The following is a 14,243-nucleotide window of genomic DNA, read 5'->3' as shown; positions in this document are numbered from 1 at the left end:
TATTGGATGCATGTATCTTAGAGGAAACAAAAACATCCAAAATCCATATTTAGGAGTTCATTCGACTACAGTAACTTTGTCTATTTGTTTGACTAAAGTTAGCGTTAGATAATGATTTATTTGCATATTTAACATAACATAAGTTAATGTAAATACTGAACTCGTGATATCTATTCGTTACATTTTATTTATTTATTTATTCACCTGTTGTGTTCACTTTAAATCAAAATTATTGTATGCATTATAAAGATGTTATACTTCTTCAAAAGTAAATTAAATAGTAGACCTTTAGTGCAAAACAAGTGGCTAGCTTTGAGCATTATATTGACACTGCATGCTTTGTGTTTGGGCATCTGCGCTGAGTGTCTCCTCCCCACTGACCTTCACCATGATGCTTATGAGAGCACATGGCACCATGAGCAGAACCATGTTCTCGCAGAACGTGGCGGCCCACAGGGCGCCGTTCTGAATGCCCACGGCGCGCAGCACCTCCTTCAGGCGGAGCTCCTTCTCCAGCACCAGGCCTTTGATGGTCATGCACACGGTGTACATGAAGGCCAGCACCAGGAACATGGGAAGGATGCCTCCGATGCTCTGGATGAAGCTGGACAGAGCAGCAGAGAGGTGAAGCATCAAGGCAATACAGGGTTCTTTCATCTGCTGAAAATGCCTCTCTGTCTATTTTTTAAGTTTGGAAGTACTTAGCGTGAGAAAGACAAAAAGCTCACATTTTCAGATGGGGTCAAACATGTTCATTTCATAGATAAATAAAGTTACAGCTGGAATCAGACACATTTGGTCAAAGATGGCCACCATTTATACAGGCCAAACCAGAATGCCAGGCTCATATTCATGTCTCAGATGAACGTAAATGCTGAATACTAACAACAGCAAAGAGACATTGCCGCATCACCTTGGGCTAACGGTGAGTTTGATGAGCTTTTTACTATTTTACAACATTTGAGGGGAAATAAAGATGAATTGATAATAAAGATAATGACCCTAAACAAAAAGAGAATCAGCTTTTTACACGCTTACTTTATTTTAAAGGTTGTCTTTTGCAATATTACCCTGTACGTGCTCAGGTTAGGAAGAGAGAATCATTGTGTAATGTTTTCAGCGTGAGGGACGATGGAGACGATGGAGTCGTATCCGCGGACTCGCTGCCTGCGAGGCGTTTTTATCGTCACGCTGAGCTAACCTTCATAAACCCGGTGCATCAGCTCAATCAAACATTTAGTGCTGCAACGCTGCCAGACGTGATGTATGATCGGAGGCTGTTACTACACAATGAGGCGATATTAAACCAGATTCATAATGCCACCAAAATGCCATGTCAATATCTTCTCCCCAGGCAATATAACAAAGTGCCTCCTGTGCTTTATTAGACAGTGAAGGAGAGACACCAAATAGATTTTTGACAAAGTATAGATTTTTACATCTCACTGTGCTTGCATTCCATAAATACTGACGGTGTAATGCAAGCAAAGCTCTCACACACACAGAGACACAAAGTAAATGCTATTTAACATCTAAGCACACGTCCAGCACATTTTCATGCAACTACTGTCTCTTTTAATTATGGCAAAGTTATTTTTTAAGGCCTTATTGCATCGTATCCCCTTTAATTGCTATTAAACTTGTAGAATTTTCTTTTTTTTGCAGAAGTCTACGGTGCCAACAGGTGCAAATGCGCTACAGCGGCCCCAAACATTTCCATCAGGAAAAAAGCTGCAGTTTAATAAAAATGCAAATATAAAAACACAAATGCGACCAAAAAACATGCAAAAGGAGAAACTTCTTCACCAACATGACGAAACATAAAGGCATAGACAAAATACTGCAAGAAGTTCAAAACACAACGGAAAACAAGTGACACTAGAAGGGATTATAAAGTTGGCCAACTGTCACTGTTCTCATAGTTGTATGGGTTTCGGCAGTATATTTGAAATGACTAGGTTAGTTTGTAGCGAGCTAGCTTACAGCAGATCTGCAATAATACCGGAAGGAATCATGCGATCACATTGAAAGAACTGTGACAGTTAGCTAACTTTATTATCACCGAATCTCCACAAGCACTCCGGTCCCAGCTGTGTGCGTCACTTTTTAGGGACCCCTGGTTGCCGTTGTGTTTGCAGTGTTTTGTTTATGTAAGCTTTTAGTAAACGCTGCGCATGTTTCGTCAAGTTTGTGCAGATGTTTCTTCATTTCCATGTGTGTTGGCACAATTGTGTGTTGGGCCAACCTAAGAGACGGTCATTTTGAATCGGTCATTTTATTTGCCCTTTGAATTGCCTTGTGTTGAAAGGTGCTATATAAATAAACTTGCCTTGCCCTAATTTATTTTCAAATTGATCTTTGTATTCTCCTACTGTGACTGCTTTTATTCTCGTGGACAATATTTCTGGAAGCCAATTCCCTCATAATGATATGATGTATTATGAAAATAATGTTTTGCATGGAGAGGTTTGTCAGTAACTGCAAACACACCAAAGAGATGAAGTGAGTTCCAGTGAAAGCCAGAGGAAGTTCATTTCAAAGAGAGAAAGACAGACTCTTTTTGGAGGACACTTCCCCGGCCCTCGAGGGATGGATCACTTTCAAACGACGACTTGATTAGCTGCAGGATGGCACAGAGTTTCCAGACCCAGAGCGACTAAAACCACAACCTGTTACGAGATTAGAAGAAGAAGAAAAGTGCCTCTGAGTCTGGAAACTTGAAATCAATACGATTTGGCAAATAAAGCTACATTAGCACCTCTAGTTGTGAAAGCATCAGGTTGAATGCTAATTAAGGGTTTATCTCGATAACATCTATGTAACAGCTGACAGACGAGGTGGTGGGGGATCAGTGATGCACGGCGTGTCTGACACTGACAACCTTGCCACCAGATGCTCCTGAATTATACATCGCTGATCGATCGAGGTGCTTAAGTAATAAAAGTCCCTGCAGGTCTGTGTTAACATCAACAGCCTGACCTACATTTAGGGACGCTGGAGGACTGATTCTCAGGAAATAAAGACGAGAGAGGAGAGAGCAGACTCCCACAGGACGGAGGGCTATTCTAAAAAAAATCTCATTCTGAGCAAATATACCAAAAATACCTGCTGGCTGCAGGCGGGCACTCATTGAAGGGAGCAGACTTTATTATTCAATATGCTGCTAGAAATGATTACTCAAGGAAAATGTGGTTAAGGGATAAAGAGTCCTTTGTTGTTTGAAACCTCATATGTATAACAGGGAGGCAACGTTTGGAGAAAGAGCTAAATACACATTGAAAATCAGCCTTAAAAAATAATACTGAGATGAATATAAATACAAATAATGATGACTGCAATATCAGGTCAAGTTAAAAACATGAAGGCATCAAGTGTAAAACAAACTGAGAAATAATTTAAATATCTTTATCCACATTTTCTAGTCAAACAATATTCTACATTTAATCATAGATCCACCAGAGCTTTATGGGCTTATTGATTAAACGGATAAATGAACAAAGATAAACGTCCGGCTTTTATTATCAACCTGTTGATAGGCTACACATCGTCAGCATTGTGACCATTAAGCATCCAAATAAACATGTATATCCCTATTATTCCCTATTATCAGCATGGATAAACACTCTTTATAAAGCTGTATTTGCAGTAAGCCTTTTTTCCAGGGAGTGGCTACATTTTTCGAGGAATATTGTCCCTCCTGTGCGTCACTTCTGCACCGAGCCCATGGCATGAAACAGCTGATTTGATCTTGTTATGAGCTTCAGATGTCCCAAATATGCTCCAATATGTCACCCACTCTGAGTGCAAGCAGTGCACACATGAGGTTAATTACCTTCTGATCATGGTGCACAGAATACCCCCGTCTCATCCTGAACCGAGCTCACGCCCACCTGCATCGCGTGTCTCTGAAAGCAGCCTCAGATCTCACACCAAGCGTCTGATGTGCAGCACAGCCTCAGTTCCTAACAAGAACTCTGATTCATCCTCTGTGGGCAGGGGCCGCTGATAAAGAGCCGTTTAAGAGCTGTCGGGCCCTGTAGGGGTCAAGCTTTACCCCCCCATCATTATCATCTCTGTGTTCAATGTGAGTATGAAGACCGAGGACGCTAACACCGCTTGGTTATCTGCGGCTGGAAATGCCAGCTGGGTCAGTGGTGTTGAAGAAGCTCAGATTGTTCGAAGTTCATCGGAAGTAGAGAGGAGGAAATGAGCAACGCACAAAAGAGGAAATCATCTCAGAGGCGGGCGTGGTGATGAGTGTCCAGGTCAGAGCAGATAGTACGGCCTCAAAGTTTATCAGAGAGGAGGAAATATTGTTTCTGTGAGATGATAAAGGATGGAAAACTAATAACAGTTTCCTGAGCTAAGTGATCAATCTTTCAACAACTGTCGAAAAACGACCTGCCGTGTCCAAAATGAATAAACTTCCTTTTGCCAAGAACTGTGACTGCAACCACATATTCATGTATCCAACTCTTCTATTAAGAGTATTTGCATGTATGATATTTCTCACATTTATCAGATGGTAAGAACATTTTAAACTAATAAAGTAACTTGATGCTAAGGTCAAGTTATACCTGAAGCACAATCTCTATTCCTTCTTCAAGGGGACATATTCTTGTCATGTTCAGGTTCATATAAGTGTTTAGTGCCTCTACTCTGACACGTTTCCATGCTATAATGTTCAAATTATAGGGGTGGGGGGGTGGAGAGAAACTCCATCTGGAGGGAACTTTGGGATTTAAGCCTTTGAAGACCATTAACATGCACACAAACCTATATAACACACTACATGAAAGGGAAAACCACAAAAGGCAGAATATGGCCTCTTTAAAGAGCCTGTGACAGCCTCCCAACAACTGTTGTGCAATGAAATATTGGGCTACTAGTCATCTCAAACCGTCAGTTTAAAAAAGAAAAAGCGATACCGTTCCGATAAATATCAATAATTTCGAACATCGCGGGGAAATTCCTTCGACTCATTTTGAAGTTTTGGGGGAAGCCGGAAGTGACGTCCATGCGGGAACGCTTCACTGTGCGGCGAGAGAGCCAAACACGGACAAAGTGTGTTGTTATGCGTAGAAATGGTGAATTACTGAGTTTAGGCACGTTAATAACGTGTTAATGAAGTTGACTACAGTATATTCATATTTGTCAGTGCTTTCATGTCAATTCGGCGAACATAAACATAAATGATCGTGGTGGAGTTGATGATTAAATTAGGATTAAAAATCGGTAGTGAGAGCTACTGAATTTCCTCCCGTAGGATGTGATATAAAAACAAATCGATTATTTTTGTAGTTGTAAACTCAAGTGGATGAAACTACATTTATTAGTGCTTTCATGTCAATTCGGCGAACATATGATAGATTAAATGATCGTGAGGATGAGGATTAAAAATCGTTTGTTTGAGCCGGTCTGCATTTCCTGATGAGAAAACAAACCGATGCTTTTTGTAGTTGTAGTACACCAACATGGATTAAACGTGTGGTTTTTTCACCACAATGTTGGGGAAATTAATGGATAAAATGCACGGATTATTATTATTATTATTATTATTATTATTATTCCCTCTCCGATCGGGACACTAGGTCCACCGTTCCCCCGCAGCGAGGCTCCCCCCGTTGACAGTTTACGTGGGCTGGGCTGGGTGCAGTGGCGGACTGGCCATCGGGACGAATCCCGATGGGCCGGTACCGAAGTGGGCCGGTCGGATAAGTCACTAGCACATCCCCCACTCCCCCCGTTGACAATTTACTAGCGGTACCGAAGTGGGCCGGTCGAGAGTCCCGGGATGATTTTTAGTCCCAGTCCACCACTGGCTACATGACCGTATGATCGCCCATATTGACGCACCTAATTCCTAAACTTCTAACAGATACAACATAAACCGATCCTTCAGCCTCATATGAGCTCTCAGACACGTTCAAAAATAAACTGTCATCGCTGTCTGAGCTTGCTGCTGTGTTCGCCATCGTGCGTTTACATGCAGATGCTGGGATCCTGAACGGTGCAGCTGGAGCGCTGTGCCCGCAATGACGTCACACATAATTTGGCGGGATTTGAAGAATCCCCGAGAAGATCCAGGAAATGGTCAACATTGAAGGGGAGATTAATGGTTATCAAAGTACAAATATCCAAAATCAGTTCAGTAACGGTTTTCAAGGGGACAATATTTACTCAAATTGATGGGTTTGGATGATGGGGGAAACTCGTGTCACAGGCTCTTTAAGTGTAAAATAATGACCACAGAGGTTTTCCCATCATGCCTCTTTGTGTTAGCGCATCTTTCCTTTATGTGATTCCGCTCTGTGTATTATTTATGAATGAAATAGCCATAGGTGTTAATCATTTATAGAAATGCCCAAACCGCTTTGCAGGAGAAAGACCTAATGGTGTTGCGGCCGCAAATCCAATTTATCTTCTGTAGTAATGAATCCTTTTTGTTAGGAAGATGAGCTGCACATGACGACGCAACAGATACAATGTGGGTGAGAGTACTTCCTGATTTCAAGATGAAAGGATTCATTGCTTTGGGTAATACAAAGTGCCAAAAATGCTCAGATTTAAACACCTCCACTGGGTGCAATATTTAGTTTAACATCCTCCAATTAGTACTTCTGAAACTATCCTCCTACCATGCATGACAAACCAAGTGCACACGATGAAATATGTGCATTTAACAAGGTTTAAAACGCAGCTGCAGAATGAAGTGCAAAGCATTACATCTTTAAGCAGCAATGGAAATATATACCCGACAGAAAGTGCACCATAGATGTTAATTAAATAAATATTAATATTCAATTCACATCGGTTCAAATGCATCTTCAATCTGAAGTCATGTGTCTGTAGAATATGTTTATCCAAATAACCTTTTCTGCAGATTCTGTGGGATCCAAAGCAAATCAGATTTATAAATGAGCTCCCTATAATCTCTGATTGTGCGTTTCCCCACAGGGAGAGGATATGCTGTGTCTTCTGGAAGGGGCGTGTTGTCGGACTTACATCTCCTTGGTAATTATCTTTTCCTCTGGATGGGCTTTCCCCTTTATTAATGGAGATCATAATGTTGTGTGTGGATGGGAGTCATTTCCACACACTGAGGAAATCTGAGGAAGATTAAGAGTGACACACCGTTGTGTGTGTGTGTGTGTCCAACATGATATCAGAGGGGAGTCTTGCTCTCATTTTCTTTAGGATAAAATGCCGCAGAAACGGGAGGAAGCTAGGGACTCGCCGTGGTTGCGTAAATAATTCAACTATTCAGGAATTTCCTGTGGTTTGACTCAAATCAATAGTATCTCCTTCATTCCTTTCCCCTCGCTGACCCTTAATGATTCCACTCTCCTGTTACATTTTTATTACAGTGACATTATTACGGCAGTCCTCTACCTCTGCCCCTCCTCTGCAATCGGATATTAAAGAAATGTACGCCAGACAAATAAGAGGAAGTTTCCGCGGGGAAATCTGAAGGCCTAAGTGACTGATCAGACTATAACTCATGTACGTGGCGGCGGTGAGTGGCACCTCACCGGAGAGCGCACTGTTTTATTGCTGTAATACCTCCTTCCACTGGCGCTAATCACACGGCTGTCAGATAGCGGCTCTGTACTCACACGTCATCCACGTAGCACGGGTAGGGCATCTGCTGCGCGAACACCCCAAGCGGCTGCGTGCTGGGGGTGTGCGCTCGGATGATGCCGTGGTCCATCATGTCCTGCAGGTAGGAGAAGCCTCCCCAGATGTAGCGCAGGTCGTTAAGGGGGTTGTCCCGGGCCCCCGGAGACCACGACCTTATTAAAAAAGAAACACCATGATCCGTCTCGGCAAAGGGTAAACTAGAAGCAGTCAGAAACACTGCCAGGAGGTTTATAGAGGAGACATGTCACACAGGAAACTTTCAAAGACACATCAGAAACATCCAGAATTCTTCATGTTAGGGATTAAAAGGAATACTTTGAAAAGTTGCTCGTTGCTTGAAGAAATACAAAATAAAAGATTCTTAGAGTCTTACCTTTAAAATTATAGCAACACCGATAAAGTACGTTTTTCTAAATCCACAGCTTTAGAGGATAACCCCTTAAGTGATACTGATGGCAATAAAGTACCGTTTCTTTTCCTACTTGTTAATGGAAGCATTCAGACGCACAAAATCAAATTGTCTTCTCGTTATACACAATTTGAAATGTGTCAAATCAGAGAGAGTAAATACAGAAGCAGGAGTTTTCTGATACAAGAGGTTCAGTCACACACCTTTCCTTTATGTTGGTGGTGCCCTCGGCCTCGTCGATGTCCATACGGATTTTGTACTTGACGTAGGGCGGGGGGAGGCTGGCGTTGGGCTGCAGGTTCTCAAACACCAACGCGGCCCAGTACGTCTCGTTCTCCAGGAGCTCCTGCGCTCTGCTCAACAGACGGCTCTCAGTGGGGACCGCCTCAAACTTATTGAGGTCCAAACACTGCCAACAGAGGTACCACAAATGACAGATTAAGCAGGTTATATACAAATCAACAGAAAAGGGGATAAAGCAGAGTTATGCACGGACTCCCTGACAGAATGGCAGATGGATATTTAGAGAAAAGCATCACTCAGACTAACAAAGATCCAAATGAGGTGGCGCTGCCAGAGGGGGGGGGGACGGACGGACATGTTTTGGGCTTCAGCAGAGACAACAAATGAGATACAGCCTCGATCTGCAGACTCGTCCCGGCTTCATGAAAGGATAATGAGCAAGGCATCCTGGGAGGCAGTCTCACCTGACAGCTGTCCACACAGCTCGGCCGCTGCAACAGTTTTATCATCTCTCCCCCAGGACCCCCCCTCTCTGAGCTATATCAAGCTGCAACGGTAAACAAAATATCACAGCAGCAGCAGCATCCCTCAGTTATAACGGTCACACAGTTTGGACAGAGCTGAGAGAAACATATGGATCATAATCCGGGCTGCAGGAGTTGGACAAAATAACTTGTTTTCACTGATACTGCAATTGGGATATGACCATTTTTAGCATCTTTATTGTCATAACCATTGAGAGATATTCATGGTGTGATTATTATAGAGAATCTGTACCAAACAAAGATATGTTTCCAGTTCATAACTTCTGTAGACTGGGACTTTTCTATTGAAATCAGATATTTTAACATATGTTACTAAATATTACTATAGTGCAATGCAACCTTTTTATTGTGGATTTTTAAGTCTGGCGTAATGATACATTTCATAATACAGGTGTAACAATTCAATATATAAAGTCTTATTCTAGGAAAACCTTTAGTGTATTAAAACCATCACAGTCCAGTAACATGCAACACCACGGCAATACTTTTTCAATCTTTCACTAATATTTGCATGTTTTTGAGACAGTTATCATAAATATAATGACACCATACTCAAAGGAATATATATTTTTCCCAAAATAAAAGCATTAGGGCAGTGTCATCTGAATCTAGAGAAGTATGAAGATGCTGCATTTACTAACCTTTATGTCGATTTTTTAAATTTTTTAAATTAAATAGATTCCACCATCTCAATATCTTAACCCTAGGGTGATTGTGGCTGTAACGTAGTGCTGTTGTATTTCAATGGGAGGATATTTTAGGGTGTCACCTTGTGTGACAGCCTCTTCCTCTGTATGAATGGGTGTGACTTGTACATTGAGGAGTCTTAAAGGCTAGTACATGTAGGGGCAGTTCAAAGAGAAGCAGCTTGTGATGTAAAAGCAGAGGATTCTTCAGCCAATCAGAACATGGACTCAGATAGTTATTAAATTGCTAGTATGTATTCATTCAAGGACACACATTTCTCCTTTCAGGCACCTATTAGCAACAGGCTAACCAGTATTGAACAAATGTAGACACGCTCTCTCTAAGGAGGCATTGTTTGTCAGTAAGATTAGTGATGCAAATGAAAATGTGACTGATTTTCATTTGCTCTCTAGCAGAAACTGGTTTATATAAGGTGTCATGGCTTCATTTACTCAGCTATATTAGTGTTTTGCACATAACCTTTACATCAGTAGTGCTGACAGTGTGTCATATTAAGCCCTGGACTGGAAGACACTCTGTATTTATGCAGATGTTTGACTTAGAGAAGAGGAAACAAACAATACAGGCTGTATAATAATGTCACCGTTCTGGAGTCAGTTCTGAGCGATGCATTTTATATAAGTGCCGAAAAGAGATCTAATTAAGTTGGAACTTCATTGGGCGAGTGTGTTCAACCCAAGCTGCCATCTTACCTGCCTGTAGATTTATATTAAAGCACGTGTGTGTATATGTGTACATGCACACACACAGGGAGAAGAAGAGTTTCTGGGGAGACTGTGCCAAGGATCAATACATCACTGTCGTGTGTGTGTGTGTGTGTGTGTGTGTGTGTGTGTGTGTGTGTGTGTGTGTGTGTGTGTGTGTGTGTGTGTGTGTTCTCCTACAGACTCATTGTAGTCAGGCACATAACAATGTATTTTGTATGATGATCATGGAAGCTGTGTTGTTGTGACAAGTGTTTCGACAGTTTTCCAAGTCAAGGACATTAAACTTGAATGAGAATAACACCAAAGCAGGAGATAAAAAAAAAAAAACAGCAACAAAAAGGCACAAAAAGCTCTGCGCTAAAGACGACAAGTTGCTGGTTCAGTCATCTCATCTGGATGCTTTTTAAATAACCCAACAACTGAGGGGGAAAAGTAGATACATTGGGATTTTAAAACGTATTTTGCCACTGAAAGAGAGCACTTTAAAAAGAGAGCACTTTAAAAAGGCAAATCTAACCAGAGAACTCACCTGGGTTATTTCAGGGGGCCAGGGAAAATATAAGTCACCGATTTCCTCACCAGGGAGAATTATATTTGAAATGTCAGAGAAAAGGCTATTTTCTCATCTCTCCGATGCAGGAGGAGCATTTAATAAAAGCACAGAAGAAGAAAAGAAGACTCACGCCCAGGAAGTTGGAGAGCAGCTTCAGGACGTCGGTGGTGGCGTTGTAAACGTTTCTCCAGTCGTTGGGGGGCATGCCGGGGGGGCGGTCCTCCGGGGGCCCGTTGTACAGGAAGTTGGTGAGCTGCTTGGACGTCCACCCCGTGCTGTCTAGGCGCTGATCCAACACAGCGGCAAACACCGGATTCCCCAGCAACGCCTGATGTCAAAGAGATTTTTAATTGTGGTGAGAGCACGACAAGCTGCTTCAGAACAGGAAGCATGGAGGTCAGCTGTGACAGTCATTCTGCTGCAGCGTTAGTTAGGAGCGCTGAGATAGATGACACTGTGCTACAATTATTCCAGAAGTGCTCATGTACAGAATACAGTGCAAATGTACAGTATGTTCAACCTGCAGGGACATGTAGAGTGAGAACATGTAGAGGAAATCATTCTAAATGACTGCAAAAAGTTATTCTTTTCCAAATTGTGCGGCCCTACAGTGAATGCTAGCATTTCCTGTAGTGGATATATTTACAGTGTCTGTACCTTGCCTCACATTTGGAACATCTGTGGTAGTGTAATCAATGTGTTTATACTGTAACCTCATGCTCTCTATCTACTATTTTGACTTTCTGGTTGGATGCAAACTGCATTTCATTATACTCTGTGCAATGAAAATAAGGTTGAATCTAATCTAAATAAACAATTAAAGAGTGATCACTAACCTCTCATTACCTATGCCTACTGAAATATACAGTTTTTTCTATGTTCCGATATAAAGTAAGTGCGGTATACCTCAGCACGGATTTCCGGCCTCTAAAGTATGAAACTCTGAGATTGAGAAATATTCTGGCCCGAGTGCTCAGTGGCATTTCAGTGTCAACACTTCAGATGGTATTATTCATATCCTCAGGACTGGGTGTCAAATTAGGAAATCTCTCAGCTGCATATGACCTTTAAAAAACTTGCTCCATCCGTCACAGTGGAAGCTACTTTAAGGACATGACATGTCCAAAATATATGTGTTTAAAGGTCTTTAAATCCATTTGTTTCCTCCAATGTTACATGGACTAATCAACCTACTGTATATATATATATAGCATTGTTTTATGTTTGACATAGAGCCTGAGGTTAAACATAAACAATGATTGAAAGGAAATAAAGCGTGCATGTAGAATTAGCCTCAGTTGCCCTTCACGAGGATTGTTCACCTGTATCCAACCAAAGCCTGCTACATGATTGGTTGATTTGACTCTGACCAAAAAAAGACTAAAGGATCCGAAACTCTTGTCCTGTGGCTTCCAGATTTGGCTTTTAACTTGGGGTTGCTCTATTATTACAAAAAGTATAATCTTGATTACATTTGGTAAATCATTGACTTTAAAAACTTTGTGTAAATGATTTCCCCAAGTGCATCAAAAAGGGGGAAAGTCCCTCTCTTGCCCTCCACAGAGAGCATATACTTGCATTTAATCAACGCCTGGGATTAGTCGATATTACTCGGACTACGAATGAGACTAAAATCTCGTCCTGTTACCTACAGATTCTGCTTTTTATTTGCAGATATCTTATTTTGGAAGTTTCAGCAGAATTGTTGGGACCTGAAGAACAAAGCGACCCTCCCTGCCACCACTGTAAAAGCACCTTCGTGTGTAAACAAGATGTAAAGGCACTCTCACGTTGCCTCTGCACACAGCATGTCCTTCTCTCCGGATCTCCTAGCTCAAACACAGTGTCTGTACTGCTGATGGTAATTGGTCCATCAATGTAAAATGTGTCTGCGACCTTGAGGAACCTCGGAAGATGACAAACCTGCGGAGCCACCAGCTCGGTGCGGAGATGTGCAGCGAGAGAGGGAGCGGGGAGAAAATGAAGACAAAGGAGGATTGCGGTCCCATTTGTGTAAAGGTTAGGGCGAGGGTAATGAATACCACGCTATATGGAGCTCCAGTGTGTGCTCCCTGCAGCTGCCTATAAGCTCATTTGGAGTGACACGGAAGTAATGTGAGTGTCAAGGAAATACGGCGAGAGGAAGGAGAGGAAAGGGAGGGAAGGGGGGAAGAGTCCATGTCCTCTACTTGTGTGGATAATCCTTTCTGCCAGGGTGGAAATTATCCTGCACTTATCCATAATTACCTCCCTCCCTCCGTTTCCATTCCTAACAGAAGGTGCGACAAATTGATATACACCACATGTGCATGTTCTCACCTGCAGCTCCTTTTTTAAGGAGAAAAATACCAGGTCGTTTTAAAAGAAGCTGATCTTCTAGAGTTTGTTGTGTATTCAAAAGTTCAGCTGCAGAAAACACAGTGAAGGAGGATGTTTAGAAGGTGCAGTCAAGTGTAGAGGAAACGGTGCCAATGAGCCACTGAGAAACCTCTGAGTCAGTTTTGAAAAAGAGGAACTATTTTACAAATTGAAAGGGAACATTATGAATTTCTGTCAATTTGCACAACTAAGAAATTATCCAACAAATAATGCTTCCTAAAACCAGATATTCTTGTTTGACCTGTTTGTATGTACAGAAACAACTCACTAATGATATGTTGAAGTTATTTAGTGATCCATTTCCAGTTTAATGCTAAGCTAATGATCCTACATTTCTTTTAAAAACACACTTTTTTAGGGTTTCTTTTATTTGGAGCAGAAAGTTCTAGACGTAAAATGTGCATGTTACATGTTTAACATTTAAAAATGATTAAAAAAGTTAGCTCGGAGTGCTTGAAAATCTGCAAAAAGCAAAATGTCCCCCAAAATGTTGGATTCTACGGCGCCGTTTTAATACGTTTTGATTTCTTTCCTGCCGATTCCTGCTTATTATTCTCTGAACTTGTACCTACAAGTACAGAAAATAAAAAAAGATGATGTGTGCTTATGTGATTAAAGACTCACCCGTATTGTGTTGACTTGAGAGCTGTTCTGCAGGAAGTTGTAGAGCCGGGGCCCGACTTCCTCCCAGGACTCAGCGAGCTCTCTCAGCTGGGCCAAGGCGTTGAATGTGCTGTTTGCCTGAAACAAAAAACAATATTTAACAATAAATAATCTCACCTTCCTCTGAGTGAACACACACTGAGCCTCTTCAATAGGCTGAGAGTATCATCCCTGAGGAGCTCGCTGTAACAACCCCCCCCCCCCTCCCCATGCTGAGGAATGTAAATGAGCTTATTTACCCCTGAACACTGACTTGTAAACAGTGTGTGTGTGAGGTGTGAAGGGCCCCTGCTCCAGCACTGGGCCCCTCGCTGTGAGCATTTCTCTCCTTCTCATTATGCATTCTGAAAACAAATCCTCTCCACTGCCGGGTGTTTGTTTTGCTCCTGCAGTTA

General features: G+C 41.9%; 1 protein-coding gene across 3 annotated transcripts in view; it reads right to left on the bottom strand.

The window, feature by feature from the left end:
• Positions 1 to 14,243, bottom strand: part of LOC117559274 (phospholipid-transporting ATPase ABCA1-like) — a 135,226-nt gene that overhangs the window by 96,093 nt on the left and 24,890 nt on the right. For 2 of the 3 annotated variants that reach the window (XM_034235991.1, XM_034236150.1), the window contains exons 11-14: positions 13,810 to 13,926; positions 10,937 to 11,134; positions 8,254 to 8,459; positions 7,617 to 7,793 (exon numbers count right to left, since the gene is read on the bottom strand). In XM_034235991.1, the coding sequence (XP_034091882.1) occupies positions 7,617 to 7,793; positions 8,254 to 8,459; positions 10,937 to 11,134; positions 13,810 to 13,926 (698 nt within the window). Of the gene's footprint in view, positions 1 to 381; positions 605 to 7,616; positions 7,794 to 8,253; positions 8,460 to 10,936; positions 11,135 to 13,809; positions 13,927 to 14,243 lie in introns of all 3 variants that reach the window. The other variant, XM_034236066.1, reaches the window with a different exon arrangement.

This window comes from Gymnodraco acuticeps, unplaced genomic scaffold (assembly GCF_902827175.1).
Source record: "Gymnodraco acuticeps unplaced genomic scaffold, fGymAcu1.1, whole genome shotgun sequence".
Taxonomy (NCBI): Eukaryota; Metazoa; Chordata; class Actinopteri; order Perciformes; family Bathydraconidae; genus Gymnodraco; species Gymnodraco acuticeps.
Note: the sequence above shows the minus strand (reverse complement) of the source record. Positions and strands in the feature narration are given on the sequence as shown.